Here is an 18,186-nt window from a genome sequence, read left to right on the forward strand (position 1 = left end):
CAACACCTTGAAACTATCGCTAAAGTAATATTATTAAGTCTGACATGTACTCTGTGTTACCGGAAGATAAGAATGTGGGCTTTCTGTATGGAAGTGAATCTCTGAGTACCTGGAGCCAAGCACCTGTAGTTGTTTGTGAGGGTGGGGTGGGAGAATCTTAAAAGGAAAACTATTGGTTTGTTCTAATGGAAGAGCCACTGAACAGGATGAAGCCCCTCATTTTTTTTTAACCTTGACAAACCCTCCTTTTCTTGAACATGCACGAAAATAAACATGCGCCTTAAACGTATGCTCAATCCTCCAGAGCACAATTTCATGTATCTCACAGCCACACTTAATAAGAATTTGAAGTTACCCATCTATCAGGATTTGTTTCTTCTTTGGTCATTGTTATGCTACGGGTCCTTCTTCTCTTTATCTGATTTTCTCCCTTTAGGCTGTTTAGCAGCCGATGTGTACAGAAACTCGTTCTTTTTATGCATAAAGGCGCTGGAGGAGCTGCTGCTATGCTAAAGCTCAGCTCCTTGTATTGCCATTGGCAGAGAAAAGTCATTCTGGGTTGTCTCCAGTTCCTGGTTATTCCTACCAAAATAAAAGCTTGTTTTTACTGGATTGTGCAATAAATTAGTCAATTGTTAATGTCAAATGATCTCTTTACTCACCTTACAGGTGTAAAAAACTATTTTATTAACTGGACCGAGGGAAAAAAGGTCCTTTAAAGAAAATCGTTGTTAAAAGAAAGTCAGACAGGGTCATGTTGGCTTACAATGCTTGTAGAAACACACCAAACGTGTGAAAGAAGAGGTTCTGGTTAAAGGAAACTAAAATTTAAATCTTTGGCCTGCACTGCAATGTCATCTTAACAATATTAAGTAATAGTTTTAAAAACTAAGCAAAATCTAGAATCTGCTTTTTCTGTTTTGAAAACTTTTCAGAATAAAATTTTAAAGCATTGAAAAATGCTCATTATTTATTGCTTTGTTCAACAGGTGAGAATGTGAAGCAGTCCAAAGAGTCAGAGACTAAAGTTACCAACAAAGCAAAGATTCTGGAAGAGGAAAATCTTAAAGAGATGAATGAATCTCTGCAGCATGAGAAAGACCATCACAAACAAACTAATACTGTCGTCAAACAGAGGCGTTCATCCACACAGGGGAGGAAGAGGAAAATGAAAACCATCCAAAATGAACAGAGCTTAGACTCTGACAAAAAGCAGGAAAGGTTAACTGACTCAGTTGCTATGGAACCAGAGCTCCCTGTCCCTCCTCCTGTACGCACCAGCTCTCGTCTGGCTGCTAAACCGCGGCTGTTCCACAGATTGTCCATACGATCTGGGTGCCCCATTGAGCGATCCGACTCCTCCAAAGAGACGGAGGTACAGAGCAAGGACTCCTACACCTCATCACCTACGGAAACTGAGTCATCTGCTGTAGCTTCTCCTGCCAAGGAGGCCCTCAGGAGGAAATCAGAGAACCGAGAGAGGCGGTACAGGTGCTCTAGCTGTGGTAAAAGCTTCTACCAGCTCGGTCACTTGAAGAAACATCAGTTCAGCCACACAGAAGAGAAACCCTTCAAATGTCCAGACTGTGGGAAAAGCTACACCTCATCAGAAAGCTTCAGAGCCCATCAGGTAATGAGCACATTGTAGCTGTGGAGAATTTATTTTGTCTGTTATTTATTTTAAAGTTTAAGTTAGAAAATGAATAAATTCCTTATTTATAGTTTGCTACTATATAGAATAACGTATATACAAAACTATAAAAAATATTAGATAGACAGATACTAAGGAGTGCTTGCTAGTAGCTCTTAATTGCATGCAACTCGGTAAGAAAAAGTTTGTCATTCTGCAGTGAGAAAGTATGATTTATCGCAGGCTTTGTTTTAGATAGCCAGTATTTGAGAGCCACTGTTGTTATTCAATTTTCGGTTTCATGTGATAGAAAGAAACAAAGTAATGCATTGTTTTAAAGTAAAGGGAAAATTATGTGCTTATTTACTTTTTTATAGTGGTATGTGCGCTTTAGATTTAACGATTCAGAGTCAGCTTTTGTTGAGCCAAATTTAGCTGCAATAAAAGCTGCAGGTCGATTTTAAAATATTGAAATATTAAGCTTAGTCAAATCAGATGGTAAGAAAAAAAACAAACTACAGCATAACGCTGAAACCACTGTGTTACATAGCGGGGAAACGGTAAATTTAATTATTTGTTAAAAGTATTTGTTCTCTTTTTACATGTGTTTCATATATCTTACTTTTGTTAGTTTGCCTCATGAAATCTGAATAAAACATATTTTATCTGATTCTTAAAACAGGGAATGTTTAAGTGATATGAATACTTCTGTAGGAAAATGTTACAGCTGCAGTTGTTTGTAAGAAAGATGATTTTTGGTTTCCACAAACAAATACAGGACATAAACCAAATGAAATGAAACAGAAGGGCTTTAAGCTCTGCGTCGGTTCAGGAAACCATCCTTACTGACCTAATTTTGGCTCTGAGAAACATCAAACATGAAGCCTTGTTTAAATTTAGACATATTGAGACAATAGAAGCAGTGGTCAGACAAAATGATCGAGGTAATTGTGGATTTGTTTACAGTTGAGTCACCGAGGTGAGCGTCCATTTTCCTGTCCTCACTGTGAGAAGACATATGGCCTGAAGCGGGACCTGAAGGAGCACCTGGTCCTGCACACCGGAGAGAAACCCTACACCTGCCAGCACTGTGGCAAATCATTTGCGCGCCGCCCTTCCTTGCGTGTCCACTGCCTGCTTCACTGTAGCAGGAAGGTCCACATGCAGTCCCCAAAGGTAGTAACTAGAGGGATCAATTTAGGGGCCCCTTTTTTTTTATCAGATTATCCGGATTTTCCTGGTGCCTAATTTGAACTTGTATCCCAGGCTTGTTTTCCCATCAAAAACAACCTTTGGAAGTTACCCACTTTCAGTTTTTTCTCCCAGGTGCAGTGCACAGTCTGCTCCAAGCAGCTGGCTAACCTTAACTCCCTGAGGAACCACATGAAGCTCCACTCTGGGGAAAAGCCTCACATCTGTCAGAACTGTGGGAAGCGCTTCAGTCAGAAAGGTACTGCCAGCTTTTCAGGTGTGATCATCCACTCGGCTTCGATCGATTTAATATTTGTCTGACAGCTGAGCTTTATAAAGGGGCATATCACTCAAAATCCATTCTTTGTGTCCTTAAAGCTTCTAAAAGTCTAGAAAAACAGAATTTAGTTTCTGCAATTCTGTTGATAAATTGAGATGCTGATTGGTTAAGTGTTTGATTTTTTTGCATTTTATATGGAAATGCTGCACATGGTCATTGACCTTCAGCTAACCAATCTAACAAATTTCTTTTTTTCACAATACTTTTGTAGTCCCAGTTGAAGAATGCCGAAAACAAGCAGATAAATCTACATGTTCGGTTGCTAGATGTATTAACCCCCACAAGTCTTTGCACTTTCCGCAAGGATCATTTTGGGATAACAGAAGCAGACATACTGATTAAAGTAATTATGTGGTTGTTATACATATAGTTATGTAGGGCTGGAATCCGATTGATCGTGAAACAAATAATCATCCACTAATTTAGTAATTGATTAATCATTAACTAGAGTATAGAGACTGTAAAACATGCCCCCAGCTGACAGACCAACCCACTTAGAGCAGTAATTATATAAAAATTGTGAAAAATATATAAAGATTTTGGATATAAGATAAAAAAAAAAACGTTTTCATTTGTCAATGTACTCTAGCCAGAACTCCTCAGGTAGAAAAGTTTTAGTTTTACCTTTGGCTATCCGATTATTAATCGAACAAATAAAGGACAGATTAATCGATTAGCAAAACACTGATTAGTTGCAGCCCTAATATTATGTAATGTAGTGTATAGTAGCCTTTTTTGCTTGCAGTCCCATAAACCTCAAAAATCCAAAAAAGTGTTTATGTTCGTAAGCAGTTAGAGCAGCAAGGGTCATGAGGCTATTAATATCACCAGCCTTACATTAAGCTGTCTGTCTTACAAATAATGAGAACAAAGCCCCAAGAAAAGTTGCAAGTGCAGTGTCCTGCACTTGTGACAGTAGAGGACATACCATACCCCTCAATTGTCTCATAACACAGTTTCACAGACGTAATTTGGGGGTGGAGACACAAGGGACATGTCCCCTGCTTTTTTTCAAAAATCCATTTTGGTCCCCTGCACTTTTTACGGTCGAAAAAAAACAATTTTACGCTTTAGTACGCAGACAGTTGTTCTTACTATACTAGGACCAAGCAGAAAACCGCAGCTCAAGCTGAAGCCCGCTTCCCTGAGTTTAGTTTTGTGATTGTCACCGCTGTCACTCATGAGACAGCGGTTACAAAGATCCAATGTGCCACTGAATCGGGTTTGTGAAAGGTCTTGAGGATAGTTGGTGAGGGAATCTGCTACTGTAAATTAGGCATTTTTTCTTCTCTTGGGTCACGTAATTCAGAAGGGTTGTAATATCAGGTGTCTTAATTTAGACAAATCTTTGAATGTGTCCCATGTGCGTATGTTTGTGTGTGTGTTTGGTTATTAGACTCTCAGCCAGGATGTCTGAACAAAGTAAGAGAGATATAAGTCAAAATGTAAGTTACTTTAAGTCAGGCATCCCCAAACTCGGTCCTCGAGGGCCACTCTCCTGCAGGTTTTAGAGGTTTCCCTGCTTTAGCACAGCTGATTATAATGATTGCAGTACAGCAAAAGCCTGTTAATCAACTATCAATTAAAATCAGCTGTGCTGGAGCAGAGAAACATCTAAAACCTGTAGGACAGCGGCCCTCGAGGACCGAGTTTGGAGATGCCTGCTTTAAGTTAAGAACTGGGTAAAATCCCTCCTAAACACCTTCACTGACTCCATAAAGCAACATATCCTCCTCCACATTTTATAGCTTTCAATAACCTTGTAAAGCTCTATGTGCAATTGTTGATTTCAGGCTTTTTTCGACAACATTTTTTATAATAAAAAAGAAAAGTTGCACTTTTATATAAAGTGCACTCTGAGGTGTTCCTCTTAGAAATATTAGGCACATGTTCAGGTAAATTATTTTTCTATGCATTATAATAAAGCCATGCTTTAGATAGACAGCATGGTTTTTATTGTCAGCCACTGTTTTCATTAATTTCCTTAAGCTGTGTTGACATGGCTGTCTCTGTGACAGCCTGCCAGTACTTGGACTTAAAGATAGACAACTTTTATTGTCATTTTGTATACAAAGACTGTATACACAACATTTCGTTTTGCCTACACACGGTTACCATGGTTACTTTGATGTGCAGTGGGAACCATCAAGGTGTTTATGGTGATTTGTATTTAGGGACTGTGATGGGCAGACAAAGGTCTTCCTGCAACTTTGATTTAAAGACTTTGTGCCTCATCCTCCTGTCCATCCGTCCATCATCCATCTATCCATCTCTACACTCTATTTATTGCTTTGTGCCTTTCAGGTTCTGTTGTACAAATATCTGTTCTACTTATAAATAGGCATAGGCAACACTTCATATCCAAGATTTCATTCTGTCATTGTAGATTACTGCACATCAACTGACAAGGAAGATAAGAGAGATTTAAAAGTAATTTTGTATGAGGTATTTTTTTATTCAATTTTTTAAATAAAATTGTAGAGGTTTTGTTTTTTTCTCTACCTATTTTCCACAGAAGCTCACACCTTTCTGTGATGTCGGAGACTTTAAAAGCAGACATGAGACTTTGCTGGAGTAATTTGTCTGTAATTAGTTGCTGACCTCGACTTAGACCTGCTTTTAAGAGAATGTTGTTTTGTTCTGCTTTAACGCTGTATCATCAGGTAAATGAACAGTGTCATGAATCCTCCCAGTTAGTTTTCTTTTCAGATCAGTCTAGGTGAAATAATGGTCTAGACTGTCAGCCCCCACTTTTAAAAAAACTGTCTTTTATGTTTTTTCCAGGTTTATTAAGGTGTGATAAGTTCTTTTATCAGGATATATTTTTTTTCCCATTTATCTGTAATAACTTACATAGATAGGCTTAAAGACCAACTTTAGAGAGGCTTTTGTGAAGTAGTACAGACGTTTCTTGACCTTCTTACTCTGCTAAATGTGCTTTCTCTTTTTTCTCTTAAGCTAAACAAGAGATTTGAAGCAAAGGAGGATGGTTTTGAGGTTACCGAGTGATGTGGCTATAGAATCCCAAGGGTTTTGTGTAACAGAATCCAATTTTGTGTCTTTAAAACTACTCTTCCACTCTAGCTCTCTTACGCGGCTTATCTGTGGAAACTGATGTCTCTTTGCTCACTGATATATTAGTGAAGGTGTGTTTAGCTCAGCAGCAGTGATATCTACTAAGCTTTTTTTTTTTTTATATTTTGCTTGGTTTGGTCAATGTTAATACTCCTATGTTGACAGTTAGAAAACAGCCAATCTTCACAGCTCAAAAATTACTCAGCCAATGTTTCTGCAATCAGATGGCCTGGGCTTTGATCCCAAGGCCAGTGCATGCTAGAGTAATGAACAACGGGCACGATTCTGTTTAGAAGGAGAGGTAGAAAGCCTTTAAAACAGCCTGGCAATATGACTTAGGTTTGCAAAGTAAAAGAAGCAAATCATTTTATAGATGTTTTTGGCCATGATCCACATTAATATATTACCAAACAGTAATGCCCCATACCACTTAACAAACATGGTGGTGGAGGGTAATGATGTAAGCTTATTCTGCAGCAAGAGGAAATCTAGCTACCATTTGCAGTCATTTCATGGACCTTGAACTCCTCTGTTTCCTCAGATAATATGGAGTCTAATATCTGATCAAAACTTAATATTTGGCATAGACTTTTGTTTGCAATTACATATATCAGACGTTTCCTGTCCCTGACAAGGTGGCACACAATGCAGAAGAGATTTTGGACTAATCCTCCTTACGGATCTTCTCAAGATCCTAAAGATCTCTAGGCTATTACTAAGTAATGCGAAATTTTTGGTCGATTTTATATGATTCTGATATTGATATGAACAATTTAAAAGCCATAAAAATTCAAAAAGATATCCACTGGACTTGGTTTTCAAGATATGAAGACGTTTCGCCACCTCTCCAGGAAGCTTTCTCAATTCAAATGTCTGGATCCACAGTGAGTTTGAGTCTTATATGGACAAGGCCTTGTATTGCTTGGAAACATGCAAATGGTAACTGATGAATGGGTCGTTTAGTTCCATCGTTAGCCTGTAATATCTGAAACTGTCTATGATTCTAGGGGTCGGTCGTTAAAGGGGGGGATTGCCGTTAAGGGGGGGATGACCTGGATGACTGGGAACCTTCATCAGCAAATATAAAAGCCCTACAAAAACTGACAAGGATGCCCACAACAAATGCCTGTAAACAAACATCTGAAATTGATTTAGTCACATCTATGTAACTCCACCAATATAACATTTTAGAAATGCTTGTGTGAAAAAAAACAATCTAACCATTTTTAATTTGAAGCTTAAATGCATATTTAATCAGGTGAGTATCTCTGTTACTGCAAGGTGGGTTCAGTCCTTGGATTTTTGCCTTTTGCACACTCACTCCTTCATTTCTTTTGTGACTGTTCAAGACGACTAACACACCTAAGCCTGAAGGAGGTTCAAAAATCATTATTAAAAAAATCAGCAAAAAAGCTCATAAATAGCTCTAAATAATACAAACTAAAATTTGCAAAACAATTCCAAAACATCTATTATTAAACTCAAATTGGCACTGTAGCCTATGCTTAACAATTATTTTTTCCCTTTTATTTGTCCTGTGCCACAGTAATCCCTCATACTCTAGTCTTGACTCATTATGATTTTTAATAAATGTTTGGTCAGTTTTGCACTTCTCATGTTTAGTAAAAGAAAACACGTTCCAGCCCTATTTTTTTTTTTTACCTGAACAGAGTAAACTCTGAAAACACTGGTACCGTTTCCTAGTTTTAGCCGAGCTTTTATCAAGGCTAGAATCAGCTCAATCAAAGCTAAATTAATCTATTCATTCATCCCATAGTATCACAAAATGGCTTTTTGTTGGAGGGAACAAGTTTATGCTCGGCTTGTTTTTGCCCTCTTCAGTTGTGCACCAGGCTCTTCTACTCTAACGGTATCCCAGCTGCAGGCTTGAATAAACAAATATCAGGATAATTGCTTCCTATAGTAAAGCTTTAAATATATCAGTCCTGCTCTATAGATCTATTTATCATTAAGTGAAAGCTTGAACAGAACAGTTACCATTTAGTAAATAACTTCAAACTGGTTAGTTCTGAACCCTTTCCATTCATATTTTTTTTTCATTGTTTGGAGGCTAATTGTCTCACATTTTTTGCATAGATGCTTATTCATTTCTTCTACTTGCTGCTCATCATCGCAGCTCTTTAACTTTGACTGTCTCTGTTTGAATGTTTGCCTCAGGGAACCTGGAGAGCCACCTGAGAGTTCACAGTGGAGAGCGGCCCTTTGCCTGCCCAGAGTGCCTCCAGACCTTCACTCAGAAGTCAGACCTCCAGCGGCACATGTTCTCACACACCGAAAGGGGATTTCTTTGTAGCTTTTGTGGGAGATCTCTGAGGGACCCTCATAGTCTGAGATACCATGAGAGGCTGCACACAGGAGAGAGACCTCATTGCTGCTTAATATGTGGGAAAGGTGAATATGTCACTCTGTACAAAGCTGCAATATTGGTATCGTATTGGAAAGGAAAAAGTTGTATCAGGACACTTCTAGTTATGCTCTATGTCACATAAAACTGTTGGATGTAAACTTTTCCACTGAGCAGTTCTTAGTGGTACACCACATGTGTGGTTGTAAAAATTGAGCTTTACGTTGGCGGGATCAGCAGACGTCTGCTTTGTGTCTCCGTTGAGCCTAGCATGACAAATATCATCGGCCATAAATTTCACCGCAATCAACAGAGTGTGAACATATTCTGAAAAAAACTATTTCACTCTTAGAAAGACATGTCTAGCAGCTTGCTAGCTCAAGTGGGTAAGTCACCCATCCTGCAAACAGAAAGCCTGGGTTCATATCCCAGCTTGGGGGAATGAGCTGCCAGTGTGAGTCCTTGCCTAGTGGTTAGGGCATTGGGCTTGGAATCCTGAGGTTCTGAGTTCAAGCCCCACTCTCACGGACTGCCACTCTTGCTCCCCTGAGCAAGAACCTTAACCCACACTGCTCCCTGGGCACCGCACAATGGCAGACCACTGCTCCCCAAGAGGATGGAGAGTTAATTTAGTTGCTCTGTACTTGTGACAGTGTAATGACGATAAAATGCTGGCTGCTTTTGGCTAATTCTGTTTGTAAGGCTACTTGAAATTAGATTAACAGCTTTTGTTGGAGTACGTTTCAGAGGCCACTCCCCTCAGTTGTGTGCATGGCGTCAACGCCACAGAAAGCTAATAATAACATCTGCTTGTTTGTCAGCTCTTAGCCCTTGGACGGTACCCGGCCTGTTAATCGAGGTTCATTGATAGGGAGGTTGTCACTTTGCGCAGTGGTATCCCCAGATGCCTCCCTAACCGGGTAGGGGACTGTGCGCAATGGCGTGGTTGTGAGGGAAATTTGGTGACCAGCTCAGTCCAAACTCCACATAAACTACTCGGGGCTCTTAGCAGTTTTCCTGGCGCTGAGAAATTTTTCCTAGATTCTTTCAGACCATGTTCTAGTAAGGACAGACAGTACAACTGTGCTTTCACACACAACATGGAGGGACTCGTTGACTTAGAATAGAATAATATAGAAAATCCCTTTATTGTCCCACAATGGTGAAATTCTGGAATTTCCCCATTCAGACATGTAATTCAGACTTCTTATACAACAATCCAATAAAATACATTAAACCCTAGTAGAAATGCATAGAAGTATTTGCACAGAACCATATTCAGGTTCTGTATTTTTTTTTGGCCAGTTTTATCATAGAAATGTCTGTGTTTGGTTTTCATAACCAGAAACTCTTAAAAAAAAAAAACAAAAGGAAGTGTTTAAAACTACTGGATAATAAAGCGTAGGATTATTTTTAATTGGAAGGAAAATGTGTAAAAGGAAATCTGGGAAAGACAGTTTAGAAAGTTTGAGGAACTGCTAGTCAGAGCCGCTTAAACAGATTAAAAGGAATGCAGGGAAATGCTAAAAAAAGTGCTTTCTAAAAACATATATATTTTATATTTTAAAATATTCAAATATTCATTTAGCCTCTTATATCTCTTTCCTTTGTTCTTTCATTGTAGAATTAGAAACGTTTCAGGACAGAAAAACTCCAGCTGAGACATAATTGTGAAACATGAGTTAATGATAAAGCCAGTCGGGGGCTAGATGCACAAACCGGTCATTTCCCTTCCTCCTCCAACCAAGCGGCTCTGTTTATCTCACCCAGCAGGCTGCAGATGCTCTGTCCTGCATGCATGATTGGAAAGCATAAAGTGCTGATGACTCATGCATATGTTCACAAATTCTTTTTATCAAGTGTTCATCAGTAAACTTGTTTGCTGACATCACTGGTTTCTTTAATACTAAAGGTAAATGGGATATTTTTCTGTCTTGTGACTGCCTAAAATGCACAAACTGCGCAGAAAATTGATTCTTCCAGACGTGGAAACTGTTGACAGTAGGGATTTATTTTTCCGCTGCAGTTTGTGGGAAACTTTACCACGGCTTATTGAAATGTAAAAAGCCTTAAAATAAATTCCCCTTTGATGGCAGCAGCATAACCTCAAACTGAAAAATGCTTTAAAATCCACCCAGCCATCCTCTTTCCTTTATCAGAGGTTGTGGAGTCTAAAGGTCCTGAGGTGAAACTCTGATATCCCTGGAGAAATTTCCATATTATTCTTGGAGATCCCATTGTATTCCAGAGGGTTGTATTGTCTCGAGGTTTCTCAAGTTTTTCTGAAAGAAAAGTCATCAAATGGAAGCATCTTTATCGGTTAGGACCTTTGGTGCAACAGCTCTACTTTGTTCTTCTGATGACAGAGCTCCTCATAATTTTCCATCAGTGATCTTATTCTTCTGGATCCTTTAATTTCTGTATATTTAGTTAGTATGGGAAATAAATTATGCACCACACGGGTTTTAATTCAGCATTTAAGTCCCCCTTCACACTGAAGCAAGAGCTCAGAATGTCAACCAAAGTCTTTACAAATTAGAGAGGCTCCTTGTTACCTGTTTTTCATCTGAATTTCAAGTGAGTTTTGCATGCACACAGCCTCCTTCTGGCTGATAAAAGCACTTTTCCCTTACTGCCGTCTTTATCTGCATTGTCTGGGTTGCGGAAACTAAAACAAACAGGTTTTTGGTGGTTTATCATTGAGATTCGGCATATTGGTGTTCTCATAGACCTCCTAAATGTGCCTAGGCTTATCTCTCCTGGTTGTTTGGAAACTGATTTAAGTTGCTATTTTAAATGCTGCAGGTATGGAAGCATAACTGAATCTGTCAAAGAGAAATCTATTCTGACAACACCCACCAAGGTTTCCTTGCAGGCGAAGTATTTATACAAACTCCACTCAGTGCCAACCATTTCCCCTTATTATACCGATGCTTTTGATAGGTTGATCTAACAATTCTAATGTCATTACTTCCTCGTCAGCATGGTTGAAAGGGCGGGTAAAGGTATAGGAACTCCCAAATGTACAGGTTAGGTCTGTAGTTTGGCCAGAAACCTTTGGAATATGATCAATACTTCAGAATTTGTTTAATGTTTTGTCATGGTAAAACTCCAAACTTCAATGTATTTTTTTTTTAGGGATTTTGTGTGACAGAAAAATGTATTGACTAATTGTGAAGTTAAAAGCGAAAACAATAGTTTCAATTATTTTACAGATAGAAATCTGAAAGGGCTTATGTGCTAGTTTGTTTAAATTAGGCTTTTCTTTTTCTTTTTAGGCTATACGATGGCCACCAAGCTGAGGAGACACATGAGGTCTTCCCACCTGAAAGAGAAGCCGTACAGCTGCTCCTGCGGTGCTGCATACACCTTGAAACAGAGTCTTCTGAGGCACCAGGCTCAACACCAGTCAGAGGAGGGGGCACAGAGAGAGGTGGAAAACACTGAAGCAAACGGCAACAATGAGAAAGCTGCTCAGGAATCAATAGCCTCAGTCTGCAGCCACCGGAAACCAATCCGAGGCAGGCCGAAGAAGACTGCCCATCCTCCGGAGACAGGAGAAAAGGATAAAGGGGAGGAGAAACAGACAACAGAAAAACCAAGAGAAAAAGGAAAGGATGAGAAGTTAAAAACTTTGGAAGCATCAACCGTAGAAGTTGCAGCCGATGTCCAACCCTCTGTCGTTTATGTCCACACAGAAGACCTCTCTGGAGTGACCTCCAGGCCTCTGCTTCTGTCCACAGATGGCTCTATGCCTGTAGGGATGGAATCTGAGCTGGTGGAGGTGGTAATATCTGACTGTGCAGAGCAGTGCATTGTGGTCCAGGGGCAGCAGAGGTTGGGAGATCTGCTATTCCTGCAAGAGGAAGCAGATGGACTCTGCACTGTGGCCCAGACTGTAGAGATAAACACGGCATAACCTAAACCCACAGCTGGAGGACACCGATGATCGATGTGGCTCAATTAGATGATGGCTAAATGAGACCCACCTTCCTTCGGCCTGCCTTATCCACATTTAACCCAGTTAATATGGGAAAATTGTCTTTGAGCCACCTTTGTAGAACAGATGTGAATGAATTAAAGATCATTAAGGGCTGATTAGACCAAAAAACTACTAATAATTAGAGTAGGAACAGTCATACCAACAGTCCTGATACTTTTTATTTTATTTATAGTTTTGCTTTTGATGTTTTCATTGGCTTAAATATGATCTGAGAGTCATTTTTGTATATGGAATGTATTAGATCAGTACATCCAGAAGAGTGTAGGACCTTATAAAATAAACCATTAACAGTTGAGCCAGGTTAGGTGAGAAAACAGCAGAACTGGAGCAGCAAGAGAGATAGATTAGTCGCCAGTTCCCTTTGTACAAGGTTAGGCTGGAATAAGATTTGGTTTTTAATCGACTCATGACCTATGTGAGCCTCAGTTCAGTTTAAGTTCAATATTAAGACCAAATGATTTGATTGAAATGTCAAGTGGAAAATCAACACAAGGTGATGTGTGAAGCAGAAAGCAAATAATGTTTTACCTATTTGAAAATAAATGCAAATAAAAAATAAACTAGAAGTGTTTCTGTATGTTTGTATCCCATCCCCATTTACCACGATGCCAGAAAATAACGTTACTTTCAAAAATGTCAATTTTTAACTTATCTGATTAGGGCATCAAGTTTGCCTGTGTGTATTTTATTTACCATTATAAAACAATGTCTTCCTTCACTAGGGAAAGGGAACTTATACAATTCGATGGAGGTTCATCTTCCAGCAGGACAACAATCTTAAGCATTCTTCTGAAGCTACAATGGGATGGTTTCAATCAAGGCATGTTAATGTGGTAGAAAGGCCTAGTCAAAGATCACACCTTAATACATTTGACTATCAGTTGTGAAATAAAAAATATATATATGTTCACAAATACCTCCCCATCCAATATGACTTGAGTTCAAACTCTTCAACTATTTGATAACATTTTTTTTTAGCTGTTCTTGAGAGATGCCAAAAGTTGCAGACCTAAAACATAAAGAGCAGTGATGTCCAAATCTTATGTCGGTGGATTACATCATCTTGTCCTGAAATATTCAAGGTCTAGTCTTTTATGAGATGTGGGCTGCACCTTAGACAGCCTCTGCACTGAAGCCTTTTTTTTAAAAGGGGAATGTGAAAATAGCTTGTCATGATCTATAGAGTTCAAGCCTCCTCCTGCTGCACAACAACAAACCTCCCCACGAATCTCTCCACCCTGAAGGAGTTCTGACTGCGGAGAGAATCATGTAATTAAATGTCAGGCTTGTTCAGGTGGATGTTATGTCAGGGACCTTGTTTCAAACTGCAACAGATTTCATGGTTTGCATCATAAAGAGTCCAGCAGTGAGTGTTATTTATGTTGCACAGGCATCAGCTGGAGGTGCAAAAAAGATTGATCTTCCTACAAAAAATAGAAAAAGTGGAAAAAAAGATTCTTCACTGGATTTTAAGGTAATCACCATGTGATTACTGTAATGGATATATTAATGTGTCTGCTGATTTTCATCTAAGAGTGAGGCTTCAAAGCTGCATGTGCAATTTAAGTGCTAGCTTTGCCTATTAATAACTTCGCCCTGTTCAGCTTGTTGATGAATTTGACCTTCCTCTTTGCTGATGAATGCTCAACAGTCATCAATAGAGTTGAGTGAAGCATTTAAGGCATAGAGGCCTGCGTAGAACAGGTGAACCAGGTCCAGGTGGTCGCTTGGAAGCTGAAGGGAGAAGAAGGTTGCATCTTACATAAAAGCAATTTTAGTCATGTTTATATCACAGCTGTTTGGCTGGATGAGCTCATCTGGAAGGCCACCTCTGTGGTTGCATGCCTTCTGGACTCAGTGCAGGAGGTGGGAAACAAAAGGACCGTTACTGAAATAACATCTGTTAGATAATGTCTCCCACCCCATGCATTAAAGCTGATGCAGAACTGGAGTGCTCCTTTAGTGACAGACTGCTGCACCCTAAATGCACCAGGGAGCATTATCACAGATTCTTCCCCCCAGCAGCTGAGAGACTTCATAACCAGCACTGTTCCCAGCAAACTCAATAAGCTGTTACATTCATGGTAATTTCTGCACAGTTTCTGTCTTAGTCAGCTAAATAACATGCTGCTGTTACTTTTTGCAACTCTGGTGTTGCTGATATTTTCACATATCCATTACTGTAAAAATGTCCACAGCTGTTTATTGATTATTTATTCTCCAGATACAGATTACTAATATTGTAAAAACACTATATATTATTCTGTTATTTTTATACACTTTTCTAAGGTCATCGATTTCCTCATTGTGGGACAATAAAGGGATTTTCTATTCTATTTGTTGGACCCACTCTTTCTTTGCACTTTGAGCTGTGTACGCTTTATTTTGAAGACACAGAGGATGACCCCTGGGCTCCTGAAAAGAGAATAAAGGAGGTTAAGGAGTGAAAGGCCAACAAACTGAGCTGAGTGATGATGTGTTGTAATTACTGTGTTTGGGTTACTGTCATTAAGCTATTATCAAGTTTCTAAAAGTTATAGTTAGCGACAGCATAATGCATTAAATCAGCTATAAAAGCAACAATGTGATGACTCTCAAACTATGGTAATAACTTTAGTAGCAATTAAATATTTGCAAGTCACTAAGACATTTGGGCCACATATTTATTATTCTAAAACATTCCACTGAAGTTGCCAAATGCTCTTCATAATGATTATTTGTATAATGTTTATCTATACATGAAGTTATGCATTCATGTTTAAGCTAATAAACTGCTCAATAAAGATGCAAGAAAGTGTCTCATTTACTACCACACAATCAGTAAGTGCTGCCAAGTATGTTTTCTTGAATAAATATTTTAGCTTTATTATCTAAAATAGCACTTATTTGATCTGCACAAAAACTGTCCTCTTTAAGAAAACTTCTTCTTTTAATGTTTCATTAAATACTGACTGCTTTTATTCCCTTGAATGAAGGTAATATTTTTTAAACACTATAGCAATAACAGAATATTATACTACTGTCAAAACCTTGTTATTTCAATGGTTAAATCTATGAATAACATAAGCTAATGTAAGAAAAAGTAGAAACATTTGGTTAAAATCCAAACAATATTTAGTAAATACATAAGAATGTATTTAATCCGCCACTGAAAGATGAAAAATAATACCAGCTAAAATACAAAGTTTTTATTCTCCACCTTGTACTCCCTGTAGGTTGACCTCTGTTCTTCCATATCTGTAGGCAGACAGTTGCTTGAACAAAGCACAAACCATCTTCAGCAGCATAGCTTGTTTCTCTGGGGCCGGACTTCCACTAAGCGCATAGAGAGGTCTGCAGAGATGCACTAAAACACATATTAATTGATGCCCTTTAAATATGTCAAATTTATTTTTTATTTATTCACCAAATAATTAAAATAACATTAATCAAAACCTTTTGAAAAAAGAATAAACCGTTTTTCAGGTCTTGTCAAATACATGATTAAAGAATTGCAAAGTTAAAGGACTTTCTGTTTTGATGTAATTTAAATTTATTACCACTTTGATGGGTATGCTTTTTTCTCCTCCACATCAGTCCAGGCAGCTTCTGATATTCACTGATCAATAGAAACTTATCGTTAAACATGGTTGGAGGTTTCACTTCCACTGCAGATGGGGTCCAGCCTAAACTAGCCACGGTGAACCACTTCCACACTGAAAAAAAGTGACTTTTTGGTGCTGTAAACTCTATTAGAGTATTAGTCATAATTTCTACTTTGTATTTTTAAGCTTCATGAAAAACTAGAGTTTCTGATGTAAAAGTAAACTTTTTTTTTATGTTATACATGAATTTTGGGGAGAGAGTAAGGTTTACTTAGATTTCTTTATACTATTTAAATGTTTAATAGCAGTATGTGCATAAACCTAAAAATACTACATAAACTTTATTCTAAAAATGTAGAGTTTTGAAACACATGCATGGCACATGTGCACTGTGGCTCACAGCAGGACTGATCCTGCGCCTAATCCAGACATTACAGGATCACACACAGAGCAAGAGGCGGCCCCGACGACAATCATTTTGGCAGGGTGCAACAGTACTGCAAAAGCTTGCTCGCTGCTCATGGGACTGATATATGCCCTTACTGTAACATGGCATACCCTCCCACTTTGTGCTACACTTTAGAAGTCTTCCAGAAACTTTTCCTGGAGTTGGATGGATATAAACTGTCCCCAAAAGTAAACACCCTGAAGTTGAAGTTTCTTTCCTAAATGCATTCTTGACTTTGTCATCTTAGGGTAGGAAAATGTGGCATCAAATGCCAAGAATCAGCAGTGGGTTCCACTTAATCGTAGTGGAAGGTTGCCTGTCATTAATGTTTTTATTTATTGCCAAATAAGGTATATGTTATTTGGCAAGCTGTTAGTTTTTTAATTGTGTTTGTTTCATTAATGTTGTTGAAATTGCATTCTTAAAAGTCTGCTAATCTGGATGATGATTTGAATGATGAAATTGCACTGTTTCAGTGTGTAGGTTAATAAAGTTTTTATCGCATATTTAAGTAGTGACATTACCAGCAGATCTGTGTTGTATGTGGTATATATGAAATACTGTGTATTTGTTGTTTACAAGTCATAACAACATTATCTTTTTTTCAGTACAAATTCATGAATAGAGGAATACATAATCTTTACACCACTGCTCAAAGTTTAAGTGGCTGTTTCTGTGCTGACCCTCGCCCAGAAGTTGTTTTGAACATGTTTGAGTAATAAAATATTCTTGATCTCACATATGAGTATATTTCTGTAAGTAATGTTGAAAGTCTCAGTTTCAGAAGGTTTTAAGATTCCAGTTAGAGGGCTGCTCAGTGGGCTGCTCAGTGGCACAGTGGGTAGCACTGCCTTGCAGCACAGTGTGGGTTCTATCTAGCTTCCTCCCACAGTCCAAAAACATGACTATTATGTTAATTGGCTTCTCTAATTTATCTTTAGGTGTGAGTGTGTGTGCGTGAATGGTTGTTTTTCCCGTGTGTCTCTGTGTTGCCTTGCAATAGACTGGTGACCTGTCCTGGGTGGACCCCGCCTCTCGCCCGTAGACATCTGGAGATTGGCACCAGCACCCTTCTCGACCTCAACTGGGATTAAGCATGACAGAAATTGGATGGATAGATTCCAGTTAGACTGTCAAATTTCTGGCTGGCCAATGAAAGATGGGGCAATGCAATACAATAGGGTATTTACTTCTTTGTTAAACTGTTTAAAATAAAAAATAATTGTTTATTTAAAATAACTTTTTTTGATAAATGTTATTTATCATAACATTTATCAAAAGAAAACTGGCAATGATTACCTAATATTAGTGAGTAATGTCACATAATGCAACAAAGTAAATCAATATGTCATGCACAAGAAAATAATATCTACTTAATTACTTTATAACAGCAAATACTACAGGGATATAAGATTTACTTAACATTTTGAGTAAAATGCTCTTTGTGCCAATGAAAAACAAATACACTTTACTTAATTTGTTTAAATTTATTTAACTTACAATTTGGATGTGATTAAGTAAATGTTACTTAATATCTTCACAATTGTTAT

At 38.3% G+C, this 18,186-nt stretch overlaps 1 protein-coding gene across 2 annotated transcripts in view; it reads left to right on the top strand.

Annotated features, from left to right (window-relative positions):
- Positions 1–13,011, top strand: part of znf408 (zinc finger protein 408) — a 23,421-nt gene extending 10,410 nt beyond the window's left edge. For both annotated transcript variants that reach the window (XM_015384843.1, XM_015384844.1), the window contains 5 exons: positions 990–1,630; positions 2,597–2,806; positions 2,957–3,080; positions 8,415–8,648; positions 11,880–13,011. In XM_015384843.1, the coding sequence (XP_015240329.1) occupies positions 990–1,630; positions 2,597–2,806; positions 2,957–3,080; positions 8,415–8,648; positions 11,880–12,520 (1,850 nt within the window). In that variant the 3' untranslated portion in view covers positions 12,521–13,011. The remainder of the gene's footprint in view (positions 1–989; positions 1,631–2,596; positions 2,807–2,956; positions 3,081–8,414; positions 8,649–11,879) is intronic.
- The last annotated feature ends 5,175 nt before the right edge of the window (positions 13,012–18,186 follow it).

This window comes from Cyprinodon variegatus, unplaced genomic scaffold (genome assembly GCF_000732505.1).
Source record: "Cyprinodon variegatus isolate N-32 unplaced genomic scaffold, C_variegatus-1.0 Scaffold324, whole genome shotgun sequence".
In the NCBI taxonomy this organism is placed as follows: domain Eukaryota; kingdom Metazoa; phylum Chordata; class Actinopteri; order Cyprinodontiformes; family Cyprinodontidae; genus Cyprinodon; species Cyprinodon variegatus.